At 43.0% G+C, this 26,617-nt stretch overlaps 1 protein-coding gene across 6 annotated transcripts in view; it reads left to right on the top strand.

The window, feature by feature from the left end:
• LOC111932915 (FRAS1-related extracellular matrix protein 1-like) overlaps window positions 1-26,617 on the top strand; it is an 85,314-nt gene that overhangs the window by 20,277 nt on the left and 38,420 nt on the right. Inside the window, exons 8-17 of one of the 6 annotated variants that reach the window (XM_086841686.1) lie at window positions 3,348-3,511; window positions 4,886-5,150; window positions 12,759-12,979; window positions 15,311-15,474; window positions 15,625-15,998; window positions 16,415-16,622; window positions 17,002-17,417; window positions 18,200-18,320; window positions 18,449-18,598; window positions 22,500-22,645. In XM_086841686.1, the coding sequence (XP_086697812.1) occupies window positions 18,595-18,598; window positions 22,500-22,645 (150 nt within the window). In that variant the 5' untranslated portion in view covers window positions 3,348-3,511; window positions 4,886-5,150; window positions 12,759-12,979; ... (4 more) ...; window positions 18,200-18,320; window positions 18,449-18,594. Of the gene's footprint in view, window positions 1-3,347; window positions 3,512-4,885; window positions 5,151-5,320; window positions 5,409-12,758; window positions 12,980-15,310; window positions 15,475-15,624; window positions 15,999-16,414; window positions 16,623-17,001; window positions 17,418-18,199; window positions 18,321-18,448; window positions 18,599-22,499; window positions 22,646-26,617 lie in introns of all 6 variants that reach the window. The other 5 variants (XM_086841687.1, XR_015273698.1, XR_015273697.1 and 2 more) reach the window with 5 other exon arrangements.

The raw sequence follows: 26,617 nt of genomic DNA, 5'->3' as shown, positions 1-26,617 counted from the left end.
AACCCTCTATTGAGTCCTCATGCTACTTGTGCTCATAACTGCCGAAAAACCAGGAGTGCCATCTGCAAACTGTGATTCATAAACACTCTGTCAGTCTGCCATCTACCCTGACATCATAAAATAACAAGAAGCAGCATTGTAATAAAGAGAGGAGGTTTGCAGTCGACCAATTAAATGCATCTAATTTATTTCTGTTACAGCTGAGGCTTTATTTATTAGTAAACAGCTGCATTTGTTACACTTCCCCCCCCCCCCCCCCTTTTTTTTTTTCTCTTTAGCAGGAGTGTGCCAACTGGCACTTTTGATAATCCATTAATCCTAAATAATCATCTGGGTACTTCATGGTTGGTAGGGGGAAAAAAAATAGAAAAAAAAAGGTTATTAAAAGTTAAAATGTAACCTTGCTAGAAGGCTGGAGAGCGCTTCTCTGCTGTGGGTTTGCAAGAGTTATGGTGAGTTTAAGTTTGCAGGCCAAGTCCTACACTCAATTTACACCTGCGAGTAACTGGCGTGACAGCCAGCTGAAAGGGCTATAAATCTAGGAGCAGAATCTGGCCCTGGGCATATTTTTTTTCTTTAGGACAGCCTGTTTGTGGTACAAGAGGAGCATTTTGCATGTTTGGTTTACTTGCCTTCTCATTTCTCAGTGCTAACTTGATTCTCAGCAAAGCTAAAAATCTGCTAATTGGTTGTCAAAGTCTAATTAGCTGATATTACAAAAAAAAAAAAAAAAAAAAAAGTTTGCCTTTTATAATTGGAGCTGACCCCCACCCCCCTTCCCCTCCCCTTGAACCCCCTGGTGTGTGTTAATTGAGCTGCAGGACTTTCCAGTGTATTTTAATGCTCTCTCCTTTTCAGTGCTCTGGAAAGGTTTGCAGTTAATGAAACAATAATATGTATAATCAAGTAAAAATGTAGTAAAAAAAATAGGTGAAACTGTATGGAATTGGGATGGTGTGTGCATGTGTGGAGAGAGGAGGAGCCTCCCTACAGCTTCATATGGTTAATAATATCCCATAATTTTTAATTTTCCTTCTTGGGAATTTCCTTCCCCTTACAAGGGGGAATTGTTTTTTTCCTTGAGGATGTGTTTAGTTAAGGAAAGAAGGCTGTACTGTGTGAAGTGGTCAAATGAACATGATGAGGATACTCAAGAGGCCAAACTAGGTGAAACGCAGAGGGGAGACCTCATAGCTGTCTACAACTTCCTCATGAGGGGAAGTTCGGGGCAGGTACTAATCTCTTCTCTCTGGTTCCCAGTGACAGGGCACGAGGGTGTGAAGCTGGGTCAGGGGAGGTTTAGGCTGGATATTAGGAAAATGTTTTTCACTCAGAGGGTGTTTGGGACTGGGGACAGGCTCCCCAGAACAGCATCACAGCATCGAGCCTGCCAGAGCTCAAGAAACATTTAGACAATGCTCTCAGGTACATGGTGTGATCTTAGGGCTATCCTGTGCTAGGTCAGGAGTTGGATGATGATGATGATGATCCTGGTGAGTCCCTTCCAGCTCAGAATATTCTATGTTTCTATGATTGATCTCCATTATATTTTATTCTCTCTGCATGTGTATCTACAGACATAAATACAAGATGCCCCCTGTTGCCAGAAACCAAGCCCACCTTCAAGTCTCTATGGGCTCTTCATCCCTTAAGATCCCAGAACATTCCAGTGGGGAGTTAAAACACTGTGGAGAACACCTGCCCTCCACTCCTGCCATGGCCACCTCTGTGGGAGCAGTGCATGCCACACTGTGCCTTGTTTTGGTTGCTCGATTTTAAAGCCTATCTCCTGTTTTATGTTAAAAAAACAATGTTCAAAAGAAGTGAGCACAGGTGGGTGCTCTATATATGGGTGCTCTTTTTCAATATGTATAACATTGAATTTACTTACTCAGTCATGTTTTCCTCTTTCTCCTCCTCCCATCTTCCTCCTCCACACCTGCTTTCAATCAGTCCCCTCTGCCCCGCCTGTCATCCTATCCTCTCTGCTGCTTTTACCACAAACCCACTGATGTTATATTTCAAGTCAAACTTTCAAGCCTACAACATTTAAGCAAGTGAATAAAAAAAAAATCCGAGTGGCTTCACCAGCCTCGCAAGGCAGGGAGCTGGCTTGGCCCCGAGGAGTGCGTGGGGGATGCTGCTGACCGCTCGAGCTGCTGAGGTTGTGGTGTTTCACCCTTCTTAGCAGTTGGAGTCTGGTTTTTTTCCTTTATATCTGAAAATGCTTCTTCATTTTTTTTCTAGAGTATGTAAGAAAATGAACATATTAAGGCCAAATGTTGCTGCTAGATGAACAACTTCAGATGTACACGTCTTCTTGTCATGCATCACATAGGCTTAGAGAGTTTTGACCTGACCATGATGGGTATTGGGCTAAAAAAAGAAAGAAAGAAAGAAAGAAAATCAGGCTACCCACAAGATCAGATAAGCATTTATTTATTCTTTGAATTATTGATATAAACTGGGAAACTTTTTGTTAAGTTATTTATAGCAGCCTTCCAGTATCTAAATGGGCTACAGGACAGCTGGAGAGGGAATTTTAACAGAGGCATGGAGTAACAGCTGAAGGGAGAATGGCTTCACACTGACAGAGGGCAGGGCTAGATATTAGGAAGAAATTCTTCCCTGTGAGGGTGGGGAGGCCCTGGCTCAGGTTGCCCAGATACACTGTGGATGACCAATCCCTGAAGCTGTCCAAGGCCAGGTTGGACAGGGCTTGGAGCAACCTGGGAGAGTGAAAGGTGACAGTGAAAGGGGTTTGGAAGAAGATGGTCTTTAAAGTCCCTTCCAACACAAAGCAATCTAGGGCTTTGTGGTTATTTTAAATAATATCTAGTTTATGGTAACCAAACTGTGCTGGTTCATGGTTGACATCCCAGTTTGGGTTTGTACTTGGATCAAGTACAAGTGACTTAAGAATGGGCTTGAAAGTTTCATCCTTGGCTCATAATTAGGGACATGAGGAGCCTGATGCTTCCCACGATGTTAAGCAAGGGGAGTGTGTAACTGTCTGGTCAAAGGATTGATCAGGAGGGTCTTCTCTGTATCATGGGGCTTGGGGCAAAAAGACTTTCAAGCTGCTATGGGAAACATAGCCTTTTTTTCCATGCAGGCAAAGATAATTTAAATCACCTTCACTTGCTTATTTCACTGTTGCCTCTTTATTTTATCTTATTTGTTTGGATTTCTTATAAAGAAAATGAGTCATCATGAGCACTGCATCTGCTTAATCAGCCTGGGCTTGACTGTCGACTTCTGTAAACCTTGAGCAGATTGTACAGCAGGTCAATGTCCTGCATTTCTGGCTGCTTCCTAAAGTGTTGTCCTGTCCTTTGCCTTCTCAGGTCCTCTTCTTGACCTCAGATTACTTTTGGAAACAGTCTGAAAAGAAGTCCCCATTCAGTGAGATTTCTTACAAATTTAAAGTAGTTCAAAGGTGCAACCAAAAAGTAAGAAAACCCGATTTCTTCTCCAACACAGCACAATTTGTCTAAATGCTCCAAGACTGGTGAGTTCTGATAATGTTGCTTGTGCTGGGGAAAGGGTTGGTTATTTTCATTTTTGTTGCTTTTTCTCAAGCAGAATTACAATTTTTGTTATATGAAGGTAAGGTAGCTAATTGTATTTATATTTTGAAAGACTAAAGAATTAGTCTTAGACTAATTTCCTCAGATAATAATTACTTCTTGAATTTGGCAAGTCTCAGCCACACTTTTCATTTGCCCTGCTAGCTGCATGGGAGAAGTGGAGTTAAATGAGTTAATAGCAAAGATGAGCCATCAAATGGGGCCAAAAGCATGGAAATTGGTGCACATTTTGTTGTGGAAATAAAATTTTAAATCCCCCCAAGCCCTGACAATCACTATACTCAAATGTTGCTGGCAGCCTTCTCCACTTAATAAGGAACCTGTTGTTTTTAAAACTCAGTTGGCAACATAATAGACAAGAAACAGAAAAAAGCTCCCATGGAGCTCAGGCTAGAAATGCCACTATTGTATATTGTCATCAGCAGGTTGACTGACAGCAATGGAAACTGATTGACGTTATTCTCTTGCTCTTGCAACATCCTCTGATGAAAACTTGTCTCTGCTTCTGCCTTTGGCAGATCAACCATTGTGCTGCCATGCTGATTTAGATATGTTTTTAAAAACAAGTAGGGCTATGATAGAAAAGGATGAAGTGGATATGACGAGGTAAATCATTGCTACTTCTCTTCTGAGAAGACCAGTTCATCTTTCCAGCAACCTCAATTTTCTGGGGCTACTCATTTGTACAAGTGAAAATTGCCCTGGCCCTTGGCCGATGCAGTGGAGCTCCTCATAAATAAATCTAATGGAGCCAGAACCTCTGTTGCTGAGGTTACAGCAGCACTATCGGCTTAAAACACAGCGTTTGTGCTTAATGCTTAGTTCATTAACGCGTCCTGTCCATTGGCTCGTTTGGATCTATTAACATAATTGTTCTTTCTAAACAACTGGGTCATTCACTCTGCCCAAACAGAAAATCAAAGCTGGCTTCGATATTTTGGACAAATCACACAGCCAGATAAAACATGGGCTTCTCTATAAACTCACCCAAGCTGAGGTTAGATTAAAATCTTGTGATTCCATTTAGCATCAGCCTTAAATGCCCCTCTCTGTGGGGCATATTTGAAAACAAATGAGATGGCTCTGCAGCTTTTTCTGTTGTAAATGTTCTGTCTGCCTCTAAAACCTATAGCAAAAATATTTTCCCAGACTATTTTGATAATGTTCTTCTCCTTGCCCTGAACAGAAGGGCTCACTTTTACCCTATTATCCCCTGGTCTGGGATGTAAAAAGGAATATTTCCCTTTTCAATTTCTCTCACATTGGTTTCCCCTTTTACTCATTTCATTTTTTAGGTGACATTGTTCTACTCGCCAAACCTGTAACTTTAACAGAGGGTGACAGGGTGACCTTGACGACAGATGTTCCTGTGGCAACAGATGGCACTAGCAAACCCGAGAAGCTGCTGTATGCCGTCTCCCTGCCACCTGTGCATGGTCAGATTGAGCACATCAATTATCCCGGCGTGCCCATTTCCAGTTACAGCCAGTTGGATGTGGTGGCCCAGAAGGTCTCCGACGTCCACGACAATAGCCATGGGGCCAGTAAGGAGGCACTCAGGTGAGAACACCTCCCCTTTGCACACCAGTGTGCTGAAATCCCTCATCTAGGGAAGGGTTAAGTCTGCCTCTCCTTCTCCCTGTACCAGTTGGTGCAATATTTAATGACTGATGTGGCTGTGGGGAAGAGGCTGCTGCAAACAGTAACACGATGTAATTTTATCATTACAGCAATTACATACTTTATTAACTGTAATGGTGAAGTTGTATGGCCAAAGGCAATAGGAGTCTCACAGGCATAGGATTGGGGTGTAACCAGGTAGGCTTTTGTACCAATTAGCAAGTGAAATCAAACGATTTAAGTACATATAAAGAATTTACCATGTTTCTCAAAGACGCCAGCAGTGGAAAAGCAAAAATTCCCCATCTGCGACTGTTGTTGCTTTCTGGGCAGTTCGTTCTCCTGAAGGGGAAAAAAAAAATAATAATCGTAACATTGTCTGAAATGATCAGGAGAACTTAATCCAGATGGTGGTGTCATTTCTAAGAAAAAGCATATGTTGGCCATTATGATACTTAAATATAATGGTTTTACATTCCTCTAGTGGGCACAAAAGGCACACAACAGAGTTGGCGGGGTTTTTTAATCTTCTGAATGGTGGCAGTGGTGGTGGAGTGGTGGGAGATTTTATCTTCCAAATGGTGTGTTTCCCAGAAGACATGGCAAATTCAATTGAGGAGAGCCTGCTGTAAAAGCCGTGCTCCTGTGGAATGCAAATTTGTGCCTTCCTCCAACCAGTAACAGTGGAGAGGTTTAATTTACTGCCCCCTTCAGATGATCATCATTTTTTTACATTCTTCTGGCTTCTTCTTTTTTCTTCATTTTTTTTCTTTAACGTGTTTTTCTTTCCGATTTGCTTTAAAAGTTATTTACGCTCCCTTTGCAGCAAAGTGGGCACTATAACTAATTTTATTCTTACCATGATTAACTATGAATAATTTCCTAAGAAATGAGTCAAATTAACAAGGGGAAGAAGGAATCAATAAATCATGAAAGCAGCCTATTTCTAAGTGGGGTTAAAACCACCATTAAATAAATCACAGACTCTAAATGATGACCCACTTGGAAGAGGGGGGGAATGTCCATTTAAATTGCAGTGAAAGGAAAAAGGAAAGTGAGGGCAACATCTGTGGCCCCCACACACTGCACAAGGAGGGGGGCACAGGAGAGGGAAGGAGCTCCATGAAGGACCTTGGGACAAAGTAGAGATGTGGTTTCCCTGTGATGGTTGCCACAGATCAGCTGTGGGGAGGCAGCCAAGCAGGGATCAGAAAAGCTCTGGGTTTTGGATGTTTAGGCAGAAATGTTGTTTAATAGCACCTTCTGCCTCCACCCCTGCTCTGCACAGGACCTCAGGAATGCAGGGGTTGACCCAGCCTTGCTTGAAATATCTCAGATATTTTCACTCCACTTTAATATTTTATTTTTTTCATTTGTCTTCATAGGGTTAGTGACAATTTAAACTACTTGGAGACCATTCCAGCACCAGGCCCATCATGCTTCTTAGCTGGTTTATGTTACATCCTTTTAATCTTGCATTAAGGATCATACTTTGCCTGGTGTCATGTTGAGTGCAGTAATGTTACCTAGGGCTAGATTTCCATCTTCCTTGTTCATTGAGACTTAAAAATTTGAATTTTATACAAGGAATGCCATCACTTTTGCAGAAGAGTGGCTCATCCATCTTCACACCAATATGTTAGGACATCTTTAAGCTGTAGAAATTGGGCAGACTTTCCTCCTTGAGTTTTCCTGTGGGAAAGAAGGGGTCAAAATGCTTATTCCTTAGTTAAAAGGAAAAAATAAAAAAGGAAGGGAGAAGCAATTCTGCTTGTAACCTCCCGTTTGCAATTCTTTTTATGATCTTCTCTCCTCCCTAAACACATTATGAAATGGCCCCAGCTCCCTGCTCACTGGGAAGGGGTACCTATTGCCTTGTGTTATGGGCTGGTTTGTCAGCTGGTTTAAATCAGGATATCTCCATTTGCTGAAATGATGCCGTAGCCATTTAGACTGTGGCTTATAAAGTTAGTTCATAAAGTTGCTGAGAGAGTCTCTTTCCTAATGTACTTTGTGGTCATGGGAGCTCATCTCATTTTTTTTTTGTGTGTGGAACTGAGGAATATTCCATTGATTCAAGCTGATGTTGTGTCTCAGAACCTGTTTGTTCTCTCTCTCTTTCGCCCACCTGGCTGCTGTGGCCAGAATTTGCTTCAGGTTTTTTGGCAAAGCTGTGCATGGGATCACAGGGCCTCGAGGCACAGCAGTGTCTCCCTGTTCACATCTCCAATCAAAGGGCTTCCAACAAAAATCAGTGTGAGCCAGGGAAGCCTCGTGCCCTCATTCCCCCCTCTGAGCTGGCACTGAACCAGGGGAAGCACACAAGCATCTTCATCCCAGTGTCCTACATGGTGGTCTCAGTGGGTGAATCATGCTTATCCAGTGCTTCTGCACTGGTTTTAATCTTGGTCTTGTTCTTTAATAATAAATGCTGCTGAACAGAGTAGTGCTTACAGAGCAACCAAGAATGAAGTCTGTTTTTTCTGTATAAACACAGCCCAGTGTGTATCCCCAGAGCAGAGGGACACATGTGGGGAGGGCTGGACCCTTGCAATGGCCATGGAGTGTGTCTCCATTTCCTGCTGCTTGGGGCAGAGAGCTGGGGGCATGGGGAATGGGCAGAGAGCAGAGGAGGAGCAGCAGGACCAAGGAATGGATTTTGAAGGGTAGAATTTGAGTGAATGGGCCAGTTCTCCCTGCAGGGTGCCATTTCTGCCTCTCTCCTCTTCACAATTCCAAAAAATTGAATTATGGGCAGGTAGAGGACTGCGTAGCCCAAGCCTTGGTCAGTGACCAAGTTGTGTCCCAGGATCATGCAACCTTGGCCTCTCTCATGAAGGAGATGCCTGTGAAAGGGAGGATGTAAGATGAAGCCAAAGGAGAGGGCACCTGCTGGCTGCCTCCACCACAGGAGTGTACAGCATGTCCAACAGCTCTGCAGGAAGACAGAGATTCAGGAAAAGAGATGGGAGACTTGTCTTTCAGACATGAAGGAGTTAAAACACAGGGATTAAAAAAAATCCTTTTTAAAAAAAAAACACACACACACTCACACACTCACACACTCACACACTCTCACAAAACCCTGCACCCTAAATTAATTTCTGCTGGTAATCTATATCGGGTTAAATAACGCCTCATTATTCTGCAACACAGCTGAGGCTTCTCAAAATGTTTATCTTGTTTTGTAACTGGTACCTTCTGGCATATTCCAGTGCCAACTCTCCTAGCTCTTGCTATATTTCATTCTCACTATTTTTGGAATGGAGCTGCTGGTTCCAGGTGATTTAATAAATTGCTTTTTTTTGTGTTCCTTTTAACTTACCCATCTGCTCAACACATGCGTAACTTGCAATCTGTCGGCAGTTTGCAGAAAGACAAACTGTCAGAGCTGCATGCATTTGACAACTTTGTTCCCAATTAGATTAGTGGTAATTTTAACAGATTTCAGGGCAATCGAAAAAAGGGATGACATGTTATTAAAGCATCAATTTTGACAGACCCAAGCACATACAATTTCAGTGTAAATTATTTTAAATGCTTTAATTAAAGCTATGAAAGATTTACCCTTTTAAGCGGTAAGTGATTGCAAGACAAATATAAAGGGAAAGTGGATAACAGAGTTTCCTAAATGGTTTATGCTGCGCATGGCAGTCCACAAGTCACCACCACCATAATCTATGACTGTAATGTTGGAGGCATAGTTAATTATTCATAGCCTCATCTCTTGAGCAGACGTGATTAAGAACATGAGGAGCATTCAGAGATCCAAGCAGTACCTATGAAACCAGAGTTCAAGCCCCTCTTAGATCAGATGCCATTAGGAAAGAGTTTAGAGGTATCTAAATGGTGGATATTGGTGGAAGTGGTTGATATTTTTGTAAATACACGTTCAGTTTTGTCCCAGTTCTGCTCTGGTTTAGCTGGCCAAAGCCCAGTGGTCAGGGTGATTTGAGACTTAGAGTAATTGGGTATTTTCTATACTTGAAGACACTTTAAAGGCTGTACAAGTCCTTTAAAAAAAAAAAGAAAAGAAAAGAAAAGAAAAGAAAAGAAAAGAAAAGAAAAAAATACATCATTTATTATTTAAACAGCATACAGCACTCTAAATTTGTCACTCCAGGAACACTCTGCCACATGTGTAGCCCATTTAACCATTTAAATGATTTTGTGAATTATGGCCCCCTTCCAGCATCCTTTGTTCAGTCAAGGCTGACCTTGGCTTTGTGGCGAGAGGGATGGACTTGGCCCCTGTTTCCCAGCCCTTGGGTCCCAGCTGGAGGATCTTTGGCCTCCCTGCAGTCACACCTTCATTGTACACTGAAATTTTGGTCTGACTTGGAGCTGAAACCTTCCAGGATGGTCGTTCCAAGAGTTTCATTTATTTTCTGTGTGGTGTAAACCTGTCTCATTTTCAGACTATTAAACATGAATATTGCCTTCCTATGTAAACTGCTGGTCCCACAGCCTTCACTGAAAGTTTATTTCCTTCTTAATTCAGGGTTTGTAGGGCTTCCTGTTGCTATTTAGAGTAAAAAGCAACAAGCACACTGTCCCCACCCTTCCCTGTTTCTTAAGACCAAGCTTGCATGCATCTGGTTTGGGTTTTTCTTGTTTTCTTTGGAGTTGGGTAAGGCTTGGTATCACTTTCTGAAAAGTTTAAAAGCTTTTTTTTGGAAGTTGCTGACCCAAAGTGTTGTAGTACCAAAATGCAGTGGAAGTGAGAGAAGTTTCTCTGGTGAGCATTGCAAGTAGATGGTCAGAGCATGAGACTTGTTGCTCTTTCCAGCAGTTTGGATGCTGGAATATGGAGTGGCACAAGAAGTCCAGCAAATAGGACAAAATCCTGGTGGAAGTGTTTCACCACCTTGGGGGCAGTTTTTAATCTTGATGCACATAGTGCCAGTCTGTTCTCTCTTTTGCAGGTCTATGAACCAAACTTTGAAACATTTCACAGTTGGGACAGCTCCTAAATCCTCTCAAATCCCTTCCTCTAGTCCTCTTCTCAGCTGGTGTGGATCAGCAAGGCTCTGTTTAATCCAATTAACCTACTCAAATGTGCACTGGTTTAAGATCCACCTCATGTGTCAGTCAATGAGCGCTGGCATCTTGGGATGTTTGTCACAGAAAGTCTCCTTCCTTCTTAAAAAGGGAAGGAGACTGCATCAGAGATCAGACTGAAAAAACCAAGAATCTTCTTGTCATCCCCCACATCTGTGATGTTTGAAGGCCACCAAGAGGATGGGGCCAAGTGATGGGTATGGAACAGTGATGGCACCTGGAGCAGATTGTTTCAATGCTAATGTAAGACAACTCATGCTCACACATATCCAAGTGCCTGCACTGAACAGTGGCATGGGAATCCTGCCCAGAGGTCCATCACCTGGCACAGCCTCACAAAAACCCTTTTGTTTATATTTTCTCCTTGCCCTGGTATAGCCATTTGTATATGAAAGACACTGTTGTACATTGTACTGAAATTTAATAGGATGAAACACTCCATTGGCACAAGGGATGTGGTAGGAAAATTGGAAACTTTTATTCCACTGGTACAAAGTCGATTAAGGTTTCCTTTTCAGCAGATAAAAAAAACCCAAAAGCCAATGGGACCTGTAATGCAGTGAGACCTGTGCACAGTGGTCTTCTGATGTAACACTAAATAGTATTGAATGACAAGAATTTCATGTTGAGACTAAGACTTAGCATGCAGAAGACTGGATCCTGTGGTCTTCTCCTTGCTCATTAGCACTTCCCCTTCTGAAAGAAGTCTAATCATTTTGAGTCAAAGCAACATATGCTGGAGATTGGAGGGATCTCATCTTCCATATGTATTAGAGTTGTGATAGGGGCACAAAGAGCTAGAAGTCTGAAAAACCTTCTAATTTTTAGTAAGCTTACCTGAAAATTGTGGGCCAGTTAGAGTTTCTGATATCAAGTCACTGGTGAAGGTGTTTCCTGTAAACTAAGCAGAGTCATAAAATGGCTTATTTAATCAAATCACATACAAAGCAGAGCAAAATCCCCTGCTTGCATACATATTGAGCTTTTCTGCCTAATCTATTTTATAATGTTTTGCAATTAACAGGCCAGTGCTCATCAGCTGATAAATAATTAACAGCTGTTGTTTCTTCTAGGGCATGACGTAAAAGGCTTACATTGGACAAAAAGTAGCTGGAGTTGTTTGCCAAAACTCTGACCAAAGATACATTTACCACTGAGGAAAAGCAACTTTCTCTAAAAAATGGCATTTTCTCTTTAAGAGTCTGCCAAACTAGGAAAGAAGTATTCATCTCTTTGTATCAGCTAGGTCTTGGAAATCTAACGTGAAGGCTTCTCTTTTTTATTGGCATTATTTGGACAAATCAAGAACTCAAATGTAAACACAGGGGTGTTTTTTATGAGTCACCTACAACTTGCTAATATCCGTAGTTTTCCTGACATTTACACACAAAATTGTTTGATTTTTGCTCAAACTCTTTAGATCTGGGAGGAGAGAGATCTGAATGTGATGAGATGTAACCACCCCTAATGGGTTTAAACAACTGTAGCAGTCTAGGTGTTACTCATCTCAAATAACTAAAAATTGACTTACTGTAGATTCTGGTTACAAATGAGAGATGCAGAAACAGATCATTTGGGAATTCCCTTTGATGGCATCTTGCTGACTGTCTCAGCAGCCTGCAACTCATTTATTTACTTACTTGTATCTGTTTTGAATGAGGGGAGGGTCTGTGTGAGCCAGGAACACCAATAAGAGGAATACCTGCAACAGAATCCATGCTGGAGGAGAGCTCGGTGCCTTCCTCCAGAGCTTTTCTGACTTCTTTATTTTTACACTACATATTCATCAAGCAATTACAAGTGTTCTTGGCTGAGAGAGGGGGATGACTCCTGTTTACAGCATACACAATCATCTATGATTAAGCAAGTTCATACCATGCTCATGCAAAAGTTCAGTCTCCCACTTAGACAGGCTTTACACATTCTACAAAGGTTTCCACTGCAACAAAGAAGCATGTTTCTTGTCCACAGTTTTTATCCAAGAGTTTCACATAGTTTTTCATATATCCTAACTTCAGGCTAAGGAGCGTCAGAAAGAAAATGTTTAAAAACTTGAACATGTCTCCAAATTAAAATTGTGAAGCTATTGTAGACAGTTGAGGATAGCTGTGATGTATTTGTGGCAGAGAATGTCACTGAAGAGGTTTTCTGTAACATTTTGTACTGTTTGGAGTTTCCTAAGTGTTGCAGGCTTCATGCCCAGGTATATCGGTTTGCTGTAATACAGCCAAGTGACCAAGGTGTGAAAAACTAAGGCCAGGTCAGTATCTGCCAGGATGGGATGCAGTCTCCCAGCCAACTGGGGATGGTTGGAAGTGATAATTGCTGCTATGAGAGAGCTGAATGTACTTGTGGATTATTTTTTTTTTTTTAATAAAAGCTCAAACGTGAATGCTGCTTTGGCCACCTACTCCAAATTCTCTCCTCTGCATAGATATCTCATGTCTACTTGAGTTCACCTTCTCCTACCTGTGGTGAACCTTGCAGGATATCTTGACTCAGCATTGGAACCTCATCCTGGTACTGGCATGATTGAGTATGGTGAAAAATAGAGATGTTTGTTTTCTGTGCCTTGCCAGCACTGAGGCCACTTACCCCCAGCTGTATATAAATATTGAAAGAGCTGGAGATACATCTTGGATGATTTTATGCTCCAAGGTGAAGACACAAGCTCAGACTTTGCTCTGGATCCATGTTGCTTCATGCAGGTGAGATGGCAATGCCAATCTAAGTGACTTTGTGTAAATATAGAGGATGGATGGATGGGAGTGGATTATCTTCTCCATGGATGGGATGTGACCTCAGGCTGGTGGCAGCAGGACCATTTCAGCTGCAGGACTGGTATGAGTCCAGTTTGTGCTAGGCTGGACCACAAGTCACAAAAAAACAAATGTTCAACTTCCTAGCTAGAGCAGTCCATCTATCCTGATCTGACACCAGAAATTCATACAGACATTTGTTTACTAATGTATAATAGAGGGAACTTCTTTGGAAGTGTTTGTTCAAAGGAGCAAAGAAAGACTCCTTTGCTGTATTCCACTGGGAACCAAACACTGGTTCATGGGGAGCACAAGTTGTCTGTGATTCTGCCTCTAAACCATAGTGCTAAAACTAAGATCTAAAGTGGCTCTGTTGACTGCTTGTGTCTTATAAATTCTGGACTAACCACTGCAATAATGTGATTACAACCTGTGTTACCAGTAGTTGCAGTTCCCTCTAAATTAGGTAGTCTGAACATGTCAAGAGTGGCTTAGACCAGAAATCACTTGAGATCCTTAGCTAGGAGTGGCCTATTTGTGAACAAAAGACTTGTACAGTTTTTGCCTCTCATTTCTTTTTGGTAGCAGCTTGGTTTTAATTCTTTCCCACCCTTTATCTTATGGGCTTTCCTGAAATCAGTTTGTGCATCATCCTGCAAGAGCAGGGCTCTGCCTTTTAGGAAAGATCGATTTTAAAATTGGGATAGCTCTCTCCACCCAACTGGGATGGAAAAAGCCTACAGGTAATGGGGTCCCACCGCTCTCCCCAAATGTTCCTAAGCCTCCAGGTACATAAGCAAGGCCTCCACCTCACCCAGCAAAGGAAGCCCTGTGCCTTTAAATGCCCTCCCCATGGTGGGTGCACACTTTTCTGCTTATTCTGAACTGACAGGTTTAACATGTCGTTTGCCTGGTCACCGGAGAGAGGCACCTCTGGCAAAAGTTCAGAAGTCAGTGTTTTGGAAAGATTGGTTTGACCAGCTCTCAAGCGAGAGCAAATCCCAGACCAAAGGCAGTCAAATCTTCAACGACATTTAACTGCTGTGGTGCTGTAGCTTGCTGACATCCTTTTAACCTGGAGAGGAGTGTTCAGCACACTTAAACCTTCAATTTTATTTATTGTTTCTTTTCTGCATTGTTGGCAGGGGGAACTTGGGGTGAAGGCAGGATGTTTTGACTTAATTCTAGTTAATTAATTAGCTGCATCGTGTTCTGGCCCAAGACTACAGGACAGACAGCAATTTTTGATCTTGCCTTGGTATCTAGACTTTTATAATATATAGTGTTGCAGTAAGGATATATATTCCCTTATTGCCTCTGCAGGGCTTGTTATTGAAATGATCTTAAGATTCACTGCATCTTGTTTTGTAAAATTCCCAGGTCACAAACTTCTCCTCCCTTGATATTTGCATTGAAGGATAACAATTTCTTAAAAACAAGCAAACAAACAAGAGCATGCAAACAGTTAATAGCAAGTGGTGCCCAAATTACATATTTCTTAAACTCGTGGCCTACTTTACTAATCAGTTGTCATAAGATGTCAGATGGGGACCCATCACTGAAGAATTGTAAAATGCAGCCAGTGAAGCAACTAATTAGTTGGGCAGTGGCATGGAGGTGTGTGTCCCCAAGGAGCTGAAATGATCAGAGCAGGTGAAGAAAGTTTGGACAGATCGGTATCTCTGTGGTATAAAACCCAACACTTGGCTGAATTCACAGGGATGCTGAGGGTGAGGGCACCACGGGTCCTTGGGGATGTGCATGATGGGGGACTGCAGCACTGCTGCTTCCAGGAAGAAAGGCAAGTCAGCTGAACGCTTGGAGGAGCATGACCTGAGATGTGCAGGGATTAGAATAGTTTAGAGCAGTTTCTGGTTTCATTTGGGAGAGCTGTAGCTATCTGCTTTATTTTTTAACTCATTCCCGAAGCCTTTGCTTCCCGGTCACTGCAGGAGTCAGTGTTGGTCTTTCTCTGTGGCCACCAGACAGGTTTCCCTTCACAGGCAGGTGATGATGACTGAGCCAGCAGAGCAAAGGAACCATTGCCTCCTGGTCCAGCTGGGGGCAAAAGGCCTCAGGAACAAGTTTTATATCTTTTAGTCCCTTGTGGACTAAAAGATGTAAAAGATTTAACACTTATAAGTGTGCCATATAGTCCTTCAGCACTAATTTTTTCAAAAATGCTGTGTGACTTTCTTCCCTTTTCCCTTCATCCTGGCCCAATACAGATGCACCCCTGCTGCACTCCTGGAATTCTGTCTCCCTATTCAAACTCCACAGGTGCAGCAGTGGAACGAATCTTCTCCAAAACTCCTACAAAGGATAAGCCCCACCACCCTGCAGGACCTGTGTGTTGGGTCAGTGTAGGACACCAGGAACCCCTCACATTAGCAAGCCACTCACTTTCTCAGCAAAAATCAGGATCTCATTTCCAGCCTCTTAGGGTAAGCTCAAACCCAGGTATTTGATTTGGGATCTTTAGTGCAACAAGTCCTCAGGAGAAAATCTTTTTGGTGCTTTGATTTTCAAAATGTTACTGCACACTTCAAGAAGTGTCATACAAGATTGATGTATTAAGTATTAGTAATATTTAGCTATCTTCCTGTACAGATTAAGGATGGCCATGTCACAGGAATTATCAGGAGATTCCCAGACCTGGAGGTCACTTTTGAACCTTACTCTTGCAAGGAATTGATTCAGTGCAGTAGACTTCTACCAAAGGTGACAATCCATTGCTGAGCCTGCACCCACAGTTTCAGGACTGACCAAACCCAGGGGAAAGGATGCTCTTGGGGGACAATATGATCATGTCACCAAGACTGGCAGACAGGCCTGGAGGATGCCTTGCACAGATAGTGTGGACCACATGCCCTGGCAGAACTACACTCAGCAAGCCCACATAAATTCTGTCTGGAGCTGTAAAAGTAAAAAGACACCAGTTCCTTCCATCCTGTTGAATTCAGGCAAGGTACTTACTTGAGGGACAGATTCTTGGTTCCAAAAATGCTGCTTTGACCTTTGAGCTGCCAAATTCCTTCCCCCATTACCTCCCATCTTTCTTTTTAGTGTTGCACAGCTACTCTGAGTCATTGTTTATCTAATTTAATTAACATTTGCTAGTGCCTGCAACCTAAAACACTGTCTTAAAACATTTGCTTGAAAAGCTTCCTTGTCCCAGACCTGTCATTTTTAACATGATGGATAATGGATAGAAATAATTATCCTGAACAAGGTTAGACAGCTTAAATGATTTGAGTTTCAAGGAATTAGTAAGCTTAGCTAAACATCTTATTTTTCAAGACACATTAATAATAAAAACACAGCAATGTCCATAATGGATTGTAAAATCTGTACTCTGCGAAAATTTTTCACAATCTCTCACAGGTTCAACACCTTTATCCAGGTTTGAATCAGCACATCATCTCATACATGGAATCACAGAATATCCTGATTTGGAAGGTGCCCACAAGGATCATCAAGCTCAAATCCTGGCCCTACACAGGACATTCCTAAGAATCACACCATCTGTTACCATGTACATCATCAACCCCTGCACTGAAAGGACTTTTGAACCTCAGATAAGATGCTTCCAGTGAGTGCTGCTGTCCAGCTCAGCTGGTCCAAGTGGGAGGGCAGTGCATGCATGCATGGGTCGTGGGAGGATCCATAGAAAGTCACTGCTGCACCTGCAGCCCCCAGAACAGCTCTGGAACAGGCCAGGAGAAATCAGAAGGCAGAGAATTGGTGCAAACCAATTGGTGCAAACAATGAGCTATTTCAACTTTATAAAGGTATAAAGGAGAGTGGAGTTGGGCTCGCTGCCTCTGTATTATTTCCCTAGTCCATAATTTTTGGGAAAATACAAGTTTTCAATTAATCATCGACCTTTAGCTTTGAAGAAAAACAGCTTTGGCGTTGAAATTGCCAAAAAATAAGAGTAACAATTTGCAATTGCTTAATTTCCCTCCCAGAAAGCCAGGTGCAGCCAGGCCTCTGTGGCGCTTTGCACTGCGCAGAAGTGAGCTCTCCTCCAGGGACACTCAATCCAAGGCAGACAAAGAAAAAATGGAGAAAAACAAGCACCTGGCAGAGAAGTGCCAAGCCACAGGCAACAGGATATGGGAATGTCTCCTCTCTGCCCTGCTCACTGCACTGTGACACTTTTCAAATAATGAACCTCCTGTACCTGGCGAGATGCACAGACCTGATGTTGTTCCCTTTGGCTTGGAGCAGGGGGTCACATCCTGCTGCACATCAGCCACATTAATGCTCTCAAGAGCTGCCCATACATCCCACATGGACCCAACCCCAGGAGCAGAGTCTGGGTTATAGGGTCCTGCAATCTAAATTGCTAAATGCATCAATATGATGGAGATTTTCACATAAGGTAGATTTTTTTTTTTCTTTAATTCTTATCCTTCAAGTTTCATATTACTGGGGCCTTTTTAAATAAAAATCCCCATTGGAAGAAAAAAATCCCCTTTCACTTCTGAAAGCAAAGGAAAATATTCTTGGAAAATTTACACCCTTGGTAAAATCCAGAAGTTTTGCTTTGACCCTCACTTTTTACATTTTTAGATTTCTTTTTTAAAGATCTCTGCATTGGTGTAGAACGATTTAAAATTCCTCCAGCAAAGTGCAGTTTTATTGCTCCAGAGGCAGCATAAAGCTGAATGGGTGGCTGTATTTCAAGCGAGGAGCTGTGGGAGAGTGCAGCTTGCAAGTGGCAATAGAGCCCAGAAATTGAACTCTAGCCTTTCTATTCAGTGCTCTTTTTATTATTAAGTCACGGAATAAGTAAAATGTTACAGGGACACTTTAAATCTACACTTGTTTGTACAGCATCCAATGAATATGTGATGGGGAAAGAAAATGAAAAATGTGGGGATGTTGAAAATAAGGAAAAGATTGGATGCTGAAGAATCAAGTGTGGTAAATTATGATACAGTTAAATCTGTAATTTTAACCTGAAATTGAGGACCACAGCTTTGGTGCATTCTCATGGTTTGTGGGGTGGCTTTGGGGTAGGTGCTCTCTGCTTGCTCAGAGGATGGGACATCTCTGTGACATCACAGAAAGCAGCAATGGCCAGAAGCTGCCTCAGCTGTAGCAAAAAAACCCTGTTATTTTAATATTGAAGATCCCTTTTGTTTTGATTTTTTTTTTCAGACTTGAAACAGAACAGTCCAGAACTGATTTGCACAGAACTTTTGATCGTGCTTGTGAAAGTGTTGTCACAGGTGGCAAAGACAGATGAGAGTGTGGAGCCATCATTCACACCAGCATCAAGGTAGGATATGAAAGAGGTTTGGGTGGAGGATGGCTGCAGGCTGCCATTAGCACCTCTTAATGATCAGAATCCTAAATGTCTGGTTGATGGCTTTAATTTAGACTAATGAGCCTTGCTTTGTTTTTAAGGGCCAAGAAGGTTGGTCTGGAGCTGGCTAAGGTTCATCTGCAGAGCTATGGATAGTTGTTGTTCCTTCCAGGGAAAACAGTGAAGATGACCCATCACCAGCGTTTACCCATTGTTTCCCATTGGGATCCAGCCTTGCTGAATTGTTATGGGTAAGTATCCCTATCCCAACAAGTGGTAGCACCTCCCAGCATGAGGAAAGCAGGAAGAGGCAAGGGAGAGTGGCCTTTTCCCGGCACTATGCAGGCTGCAATTTTAAAAAGCATTTTGAAGTCCTTAGCTGTGCTTTTGTAACCCAGGATAGGCAATAAAATGCAAATATTGCTCTTATTCCTATGTCCCTGAGCAGCATGGAAGAAAAACCTGAAAAAAAAACCCCATTTCTTTGTCTGGGCTGACAAGGGACCACAGATTTAGTTCTGTTTCTCACCAGTCTAAACCAGTTCCCTGGTGACCACCACTGGCACTGGAATTTCTATACTCACCTGTCTCTTTGTGCTGGACTCATGACTGGAAAGTCATGGTGATTTCCCCAGTGGGAGCAGGTGGGAATCCCTAGGCTGAACATGCTGGGAAATAATGGAAAAGGCAGATTCTCCTGCTATTTCTTACCTTGTTTTAGATATGGTTTAAATGTTGCAAATTCCTTGTAATTGTTTTTCTCTTTCTCCTACTCTGAGAAAACAACACAATATTTAATATGGTTTCCTGACTGTTTTTAACATGCAGCAGTGGGACAGATGTGAACACTAAGGAGCTTTTTCTTGTGTTTTCTGTGTGCCTCAGATGAGGAGCAAGCAGCCCATGATCTGCCTCATAATTTCTAGTGTTGTAAATAACCACAGTTTGTGTCTTCTGTGTATCAGAGATGGGTGGATCAAATGGCAGAGAGCACTGAACGCTGTCCCATAGCAAGGAGATCCCCCCATGTACCATGGATTAAATCCTGCTGCCTAAAAAGTGTTTCCAAGGTTGTCAGTGGACCCTTGCTCCAGATTTTTTTTAAGCAGCCATAAGAAAACCAAATCTGAGGGGTGAGAAAAGCAAGGTGTACACAAAACCCATGGGTGGCAAAGGTACTTATCCACAAACCTTCCCCATGGAGCAAGAGGTGAGCCAGCTCTGCCTTTTTAGAAAAACCAGAATTCAGATGAAAGGAACTGCAACCCACACTAGGTATCTGCTCCTGGGGTTTTCCTTCCTGCAGCACAGTTGGGTTGCTGGTGCCATTTGTTCCCCATGCTTGTGGATATGTAATATGAGGCAGATCATTCATTATTGGGGAACCACAACTGAGAGATGGATTGGTTGGGTGCCAGTGTTAACCTTGGCCTTGAGTAACCATCATGTTGGTAACCTGAGTTAAATTGCTCGTGGCAAAACCAAGAGATTAGTTTTCCTTAGCAACCACTTTGTAACTGCAGAGTGAGTCCAACAAAAGCAATAGTAAAGTATCATAATGTAGGTATTTTTTTACAGTTACCAGGTCATTCTTGGATATACATATGTATATATATATATATAAATATATAATATAATATGATTAACATGTTGCCTCTGTGTGCTGGGTGGCTTCAAGAAGCTGAGCTTTGGAGCATGAAGTAGCTGCAGCCTCCTCCACTGCTGGAGTTCAGAGGGTGTAACAGCCTCTGCTCACCCTTTTTGATTGGGAGGCAGAGCTGGTTTACTCCCTGCCTTTTGGTCATATTGCCTGGTCAGTTTTTGGCAGACCTCAGTCATCTTCATCTCCCATCTGATGGCACCTTTGCTTCTTGACTGTGTAAGTGGAGCAGTTGTGGTTGTTCTGCTGGGATTTTGGCCAAACACCATGGCAGAAAGTGCTCCTAAACATATTAAGCAGCACTAGGGAAAACAGGTATAAACACCGAAGACTGCTGCTCATACAGATGTATTTTTTATAGCCAAAATGCAGAATGCTTGTGGTGGGTGTTCTTTGGTCATGTACTGACTCTTCTGCCTAGTGCATGATGTGTAAAGCAGATTTCTGTCTGTTTGGGGTCTTTTATTTGAAGAAAAAGGAATTTTCCACATGAAAATCCCAATTTTACTGTGGAAAAATCTGATGGGGGTAATCAAAATGCAGCACTGTGTTCTGGGATCACACCAGTGTGCCAAAGTCCAGCAGCTTCAGCTGGATGTCCTGATCTGAGAACATCACAGTGTCCCATTGTAAGTCCCATCCAACATAAACAGTTGTGACTTGATTTTTCTTCTGTAAGAAAACCTCAGTGCTTCAACATTTGGCTGAAAACAAACACCAGTTAATGTTCTTTATGTTTATTAAATAGGAAATCAGTGAATAAGAAAGAGTGTGAAAAACGTTCTATAATAATTTCAGATTTTGTTGATAATGACACAGATCCTTGCCCCAAAATTTTAAATTCAAGCAACTAGCCAACTTATGCAATATTTAGAAAATGTGTGATCTTCTGATTATTCCAGTGGAAAATGTTTAGGAATTTGCAGAGCAGTCTCTGTGGTGATTTAGATGTAGGGATTCATTCAAGCATCTGCTTAGGTCCTGTTGATGCTGTAAGACTAAATCCCATTCCTAAACAACAGTGCTTTCCCAGGTGAGGATTCAGGTTGGAAAAGTGCTTCCCTCTTAGGACTGTTTCAAGTTTTTCTCACCACTGGTCCTGCATTGGGGTGGATGTCCAGAGGGAGGGACAAATTTCCCTAAACATCTCCTGTTCCCTACAGCTGGATCCAGTTTTGGCTGTGAGTTGGACACAGTCCTCATGGTTTAGGAAGTGGTTCCTGTAAACCTAGAACAAGGCTAATTTCAGGTTATTAGAGTTTTGGCTCTCAAAGCCTTCATTCCTCGCTCTGCTCTCTGCTCAAACCCTTGCAGGTGGGTTTGTAAGGTTATTCCTTGTGCAAACATGGAGAATCATTGGATCCTGCAAAACTGCCCCACTGTTTGACCAGGGGAAGTTGGGTAGGATGCTCGCCACTGTCTCTCTGCAGAGTTTTCAGTGATTTTCAAAGGACAGTTGACTTTTTCTAAATTTAAAATGTATTTCTATGGAAACTGCAAGGATAGAAGAATGATTTGAGAAAGTTTCAGGCCTAATGGCAGCTGATATAATGACAATAAACAGCCACAAATTGATGTGTTGGACATAGAATCATAGGATCTTCATATAGTTTGGGATGGAAGGGACATTAAAGATCTTCTAGAGGGGAAAACTTCCATGGGACCAGGTTGTTCCAAGCCCAATCCAGCCCAGCCTTGGACACTTCCAAGGATGTGTCTTCCACAGCTTCTCTGGGCTACCTGTGCCAGGGAGGGCCTCACCACCCTCACAGGGAAGAATTTCTTCCTAACATCTCACCTAAAACTTCCCTCTTTCAGTTTGAAGTTATTCCCCCTTGCCCTGTCACTATAGTTCCTGATGAAGGAATATCATCCAGACTATGATATCCCCATCATCCTGAACAGCTGAGCTGCAGGTGTGGGCAGGTGGAACAAAGGATGTATCCAGTATTCTCCACTCAGCCTGCACATTCTGTGCATGTGATCATGGGCAATCACAGCCCTTGGTGATAGGAAATAACTTGAGCAAACTAGAACCAGGGAATGGAAATGGGATGTGATGAAAACACCCGGAGGAGTAAAGCCTGCACAGCGCTTGGTGCAAACTGCAGCGTGCCCTTGTCTGGGCGCAGAGGTCGGTGGTGGTGCAGTGCTTCCACAGCAGTGCCTGCATGGAGGCTATTTCCGACTCCCATAAAAATCTTTATGTCTCTGTGATCAGGATTCGGTGATGCAAATTTGCTGTGTCAAAGGAAGATGCCGCTGTAAATGAATTAGTACAAGAAGAACTTCTTATTTAAGAAGTGCTGACTCTGCGCTCTCCCCTATGCCCTCGCTTTTAAAATTGAAGTCTGGGTTTGCTGCTTGCTATGATCTATATTTAGATACTTATAAATGAAGTTTTGCAGTCACATGGCTGCATTCTTGTACAGCTTCATGAAGCTGTTTTTTCGCATTACAGAGATTTATATGTTTGCGTTTACATATTGCAGGTGTTTCCATAAAAGCTCGGGGTAGACACATTCAGGATGGCCTGAAAGAAAATGGAGAAATGCTTGAAATGTTACTGAGCACACTTACAAATATCATCCTGGAGCAGAAGAGCGAAGTCACTGCAGAAACGAGGGAGCACAGACAGGTAGGAGTAATGGATGTGGTCTTTTTGGGAGCACACCTCCCTACAGGGGGTTGAGTTGTGCAAGAGGACAGCATCCCTTTTGGGATGTGTCTTGTGCAATGCTCCCAGTAAACTGCTGGGCCCCCAGCAGAATATTTCAAAATGTCAGAGAGTGCTGCAGTGCTGAGCTCATGCTATGTAAGTGATAGCCTGATGAATTATGTGCTGTACACACTACACACAAATCCTGTCCCAACCAGCCCTGGAAGAGAAGATAGCACTCTTGCTGGTGTGTCCTCTGCTCCAGGAACCTTGCCAGGAGGACACACCATAATTCATGCTCTGCTGATGCTTTATAAAAGTTGCAGCCTGTACTTTGGCTGCTGTGATGCTGACCCCAGCATCCATGTCAGCCTCTGGCCTCTCCAGGCCTGGTGGATGATCGCAGTTCCCTGTGCCTGTCCTGCAAAGGCTAACGCATCAACTGGCCCTTCAGCTATCACAGGCAATGCAGGCAGGCAGTCCTGCCTTGCCTGGCCTCAGCACCACATTCCACCAAAGGTCAGGGCTCTCCCTGCTTTCAGGCAACCCCCAGCTTTGCCCTCATAGGTGCAGAAGCCTACAGCTCAATGCAGAAAACAAGGTGGGAACTCATAGGGCTTCTCCTTAGCCTAAGAATCCCTTTAATCTATGCTGAGTTACACCTACCAAAAGCAAAGGATTGTCAGCACTTGATTTATCCTGGTTTGGGGTTCACCCTAAAGCTGTAATGTAGCATCTACCACAAGGAAGTGCCTGAGAAACAGGAGGTTTCCCAGAGGAAAGGAGCAGACTAACAGTATGGGACGATAGAGAAATTTCATGTAAAGCTAAAACACTCCTGAAACATCGAAAGGGAATGGCAGGAGTTTGTGCAAGAATGGGGAGAAAGAGTTTGGCTGTGGGGAAGAGTGGTTTCTTCCGCTCTTCATCCCCTTTTCCATGGTGGGCTGTGAGCCTGGCCTAAAGAAGACGCAGTTCAAACTCTGCTCTGTGGGCAGGGTGAGGAAAGGCAGCCATGTAGGAAAGCAGGGTCAGGAGAAGCCAAGCAGGTGACTGTCCAGGCCAGCACACCCAGAGGTGACAGTCTGCCCTTTTTTGAGACTTTTGCCTTTTTGGAGACTTCTTGGGGAGCTAGAAATCCCCAATTTCCTGGGGCCACAGACCAGGCCGGGTGCTGGTCCAAATGTGGGTCAAGAGTGACACCCTGTGGACAAATTACTCTTTTTTCGTAACCTTACAGGATTTCTCGCCTGATTCTTTTCGTCTGCCTCTTTTTTCCCCCTCCCCGGAGTTTTCCTTCCCAACTCTCCACCTTTCCCAACCCAGGTGTTGCCGCTGCGAGCCCCACGATGCTCAGGGACCGGCGTACCTCATCCCCTTAAAAGTGCGGGCGAAGGGGATGAGACAGAAATCCCACCCTTCTCTTTTGCTCCTCTTTGCTTTCCCCCCTTTTTATAGTTGTTTTCTCCCCATTTATACTGGGTTTCGGCCCTGCAGCTCAGCGTGGGGCTGCGGCTCCTGGCCCACCGCGGTCCCCCGGCTCCGCAGCCGCACAGCTCCAGCCGGAGCCGGGTGCGCTCCTGGGGCTCGTAAATCTACTGCCTGCTCGCAAAATTTGGCAACTATGAACCCGGGCTGTCTGTTAAACCGGGAGAAAAACTGCGTGGGCTTCCCCTAAGCAACCCTCCGTGTCCTCCACAGCTCCACTAGCCGACCCCGAGAGTGAGAATTCCTGCCTGAACACTGAAACACCTCAAAAAAAAAAAAAAAAAGAAAAAAAAAAAAGAATAATTTTAAAATATTTAAAGAATGGTTTCTCTTCTGGTCACTCTAATGCTCCTTTCCCAGTCCTGGACTTGCTGGGTTGCACTGTGCTGTCCTGATTTTCGTGGTTATTCCCAAGAAATGTCCCAGAACAGGCTGATTGACACCAGCTGACAACCTGGAGAGGGTACAGCTCTATTTTAAGTAACAAATAATTTAGTTTTATATTGGTGAGAAATTCTTCATCACTCGTTTAATTATGCTGATCTAAAAGAAGCCATAATGTCTTGGCACACCTGAATGTTGGGAGTGGGAAAGAGAGGGGGGGTCAAATCCTTCCAAGAGCTTATGTCCTTTCATACCCCCAGCTGTTTAACCCTGCCAAGACTGCACAGACCAGAATATCCATATATCCAAAACAGAACCTGAATGGAGATTCCTGAATGCCCGCAAAAGCAGCAAATAAAACAGCAGTAATTCTTTCCAGTGACATTTATATGCTGCCATTAACTCTGCTTTAGCTGGTGTAGTTCAGAGCTTTTAGAAAACATTACAGTTAGTTGTAAAGAAAAACATTTCAACATTAGTTGAAACAACTATCGTAGGTTTCTGCTGAGAGGAGCTGCAAGTTTTGCCTGGACTTCTACATGGGTTCTCTGCCATTTTTATTGTATTCAAAATCCTGGAGAGGAAGAGGTATCCTAGAACAAAAAGTGATATTTTTGTGCCCTTATGTCATTCCCAGCATTTTCTAGGCCTGAGCATTTGCGTCTTTGTCGGGTGAAAAGAGAAAAATCAGATCTCTTGTCCAGCTCGGACATGCTATAAGAAATAAAAAGTATAAAAGCTTTTAAAAAATCTGCATTGTTCTGGGAGCTTCCTAGATAACATCAGAAGTGCAAGATCCACCAGGTAAAGAAAGTGGGGAAAAAGCAGAAGGGTTGGTTGGCTGGTTGGTTGACCAAGCCAACTATGAAGGTTGGGGAAAACAGAGATTAGACACTCCAAAGTGAGCACAGGAAGCCATGTATCATCTTCAAGATGTGCTAAGGCTGAAAAATTCCCTTTTCTTTTTTATGGACCAAAGCCATACCTTGGTAGGAAACATTGCATCCCAAGTTCTGCCTCTTTGGTTCAGGTTAGGCCTCTCTGCCTACAGAAAGGTGTCTTTTTGTGTCCCTTTCAGTGTCATGGGGAGACAATACAGCTAGTGACATGGAGGAGGTGATACAGTTCACTCCAGAGGTGACTGCAGTTCACAGGAAATTTATGGCTTGAAATCTTTGTCATTGTATTGAATGGCAATCGTCTTGCTAAAGATGTGCAGCCCAAAGTCTGCCTTGCACCGGGAACCTGGGGGGACAGCCCAGCTCCAACAGCTCTTGGCAGAGTTAGAAACAGGGTCAGGCCATGAGGGCTTAGCTTGGAATTTAAATTCGGTCTACTTGAGGTAAATAAAATAACTGCACTGCCTAGTTTGCAAAGGATCATTTACTTTTCTGGAAAGGAGAGTATGTTTTTGGAAAGTGTACAGGCATCTTTCAGGATGAAGGGCTCTGTGTGCAACAATCAAGTTTTTACCTTTTGATTAGCAAAGCTTTATAAAGAATTTCAATTCTGAATTACTAAACAAAGAAACTATACAAGCCCCAGATGAGATTTAAACAGTTTCCAAAAGACATTAAAAAAAAGAGAAAAATACTGGGCCACATGTTTTTTCTTATGTCTCTTGAGTCCGTTTATTCCAGACATCTGACATGCAATTCAAATTTCCAATAGTTTTAGGTAACTATGTCCAATTTAGAAACCACAGCCCTCAGCTAAGCCTACCTACCTCCCAAATCAATCCAGAAACCAGAGCACTTGCTGATATTCTGCACTTTCAGCCTTGCAGAGCTTTGTTATATATGTGCCATACATACCTGGGCTGAGTTTCTGGCTCCGTGCAATCCATTTAGATGCATTTCATAGACCTGCAGTCAGTGGTCACAGACAGATAAATTATAGCTCCTAATGGAGAGCCTGTTCATGCTTTCAAAGAGTAAAACCACTATAAAATTGATCTCCTCTTTTGAGATGCCTTTGACAGTGGTGCTTGTAAGGCAGTTCGGATGAGACGGAAGCAAAGGGCTCCCTGTGGATGAAGAGCTAATGAGTTTTATTTCTGGCTCTGAGACTTGGGCTCAT

This window comes from Cyanistes caeruleus, chromosome 9 (assembly GCF_971803275.1).
Source record: "Cyanistes caeruleus chromosome 9, bCyaCae1.hap1.1, whole genome shotgun sequence".
NCBI lineage: Eukaryota > Metazoa > Chordata > Aves > Passeriformes > Paridae > Cyanistes > Cyanistes caeruleus.
This window is presented reverse-complemented; position numbering and strand designations above follow the sequence as displayed.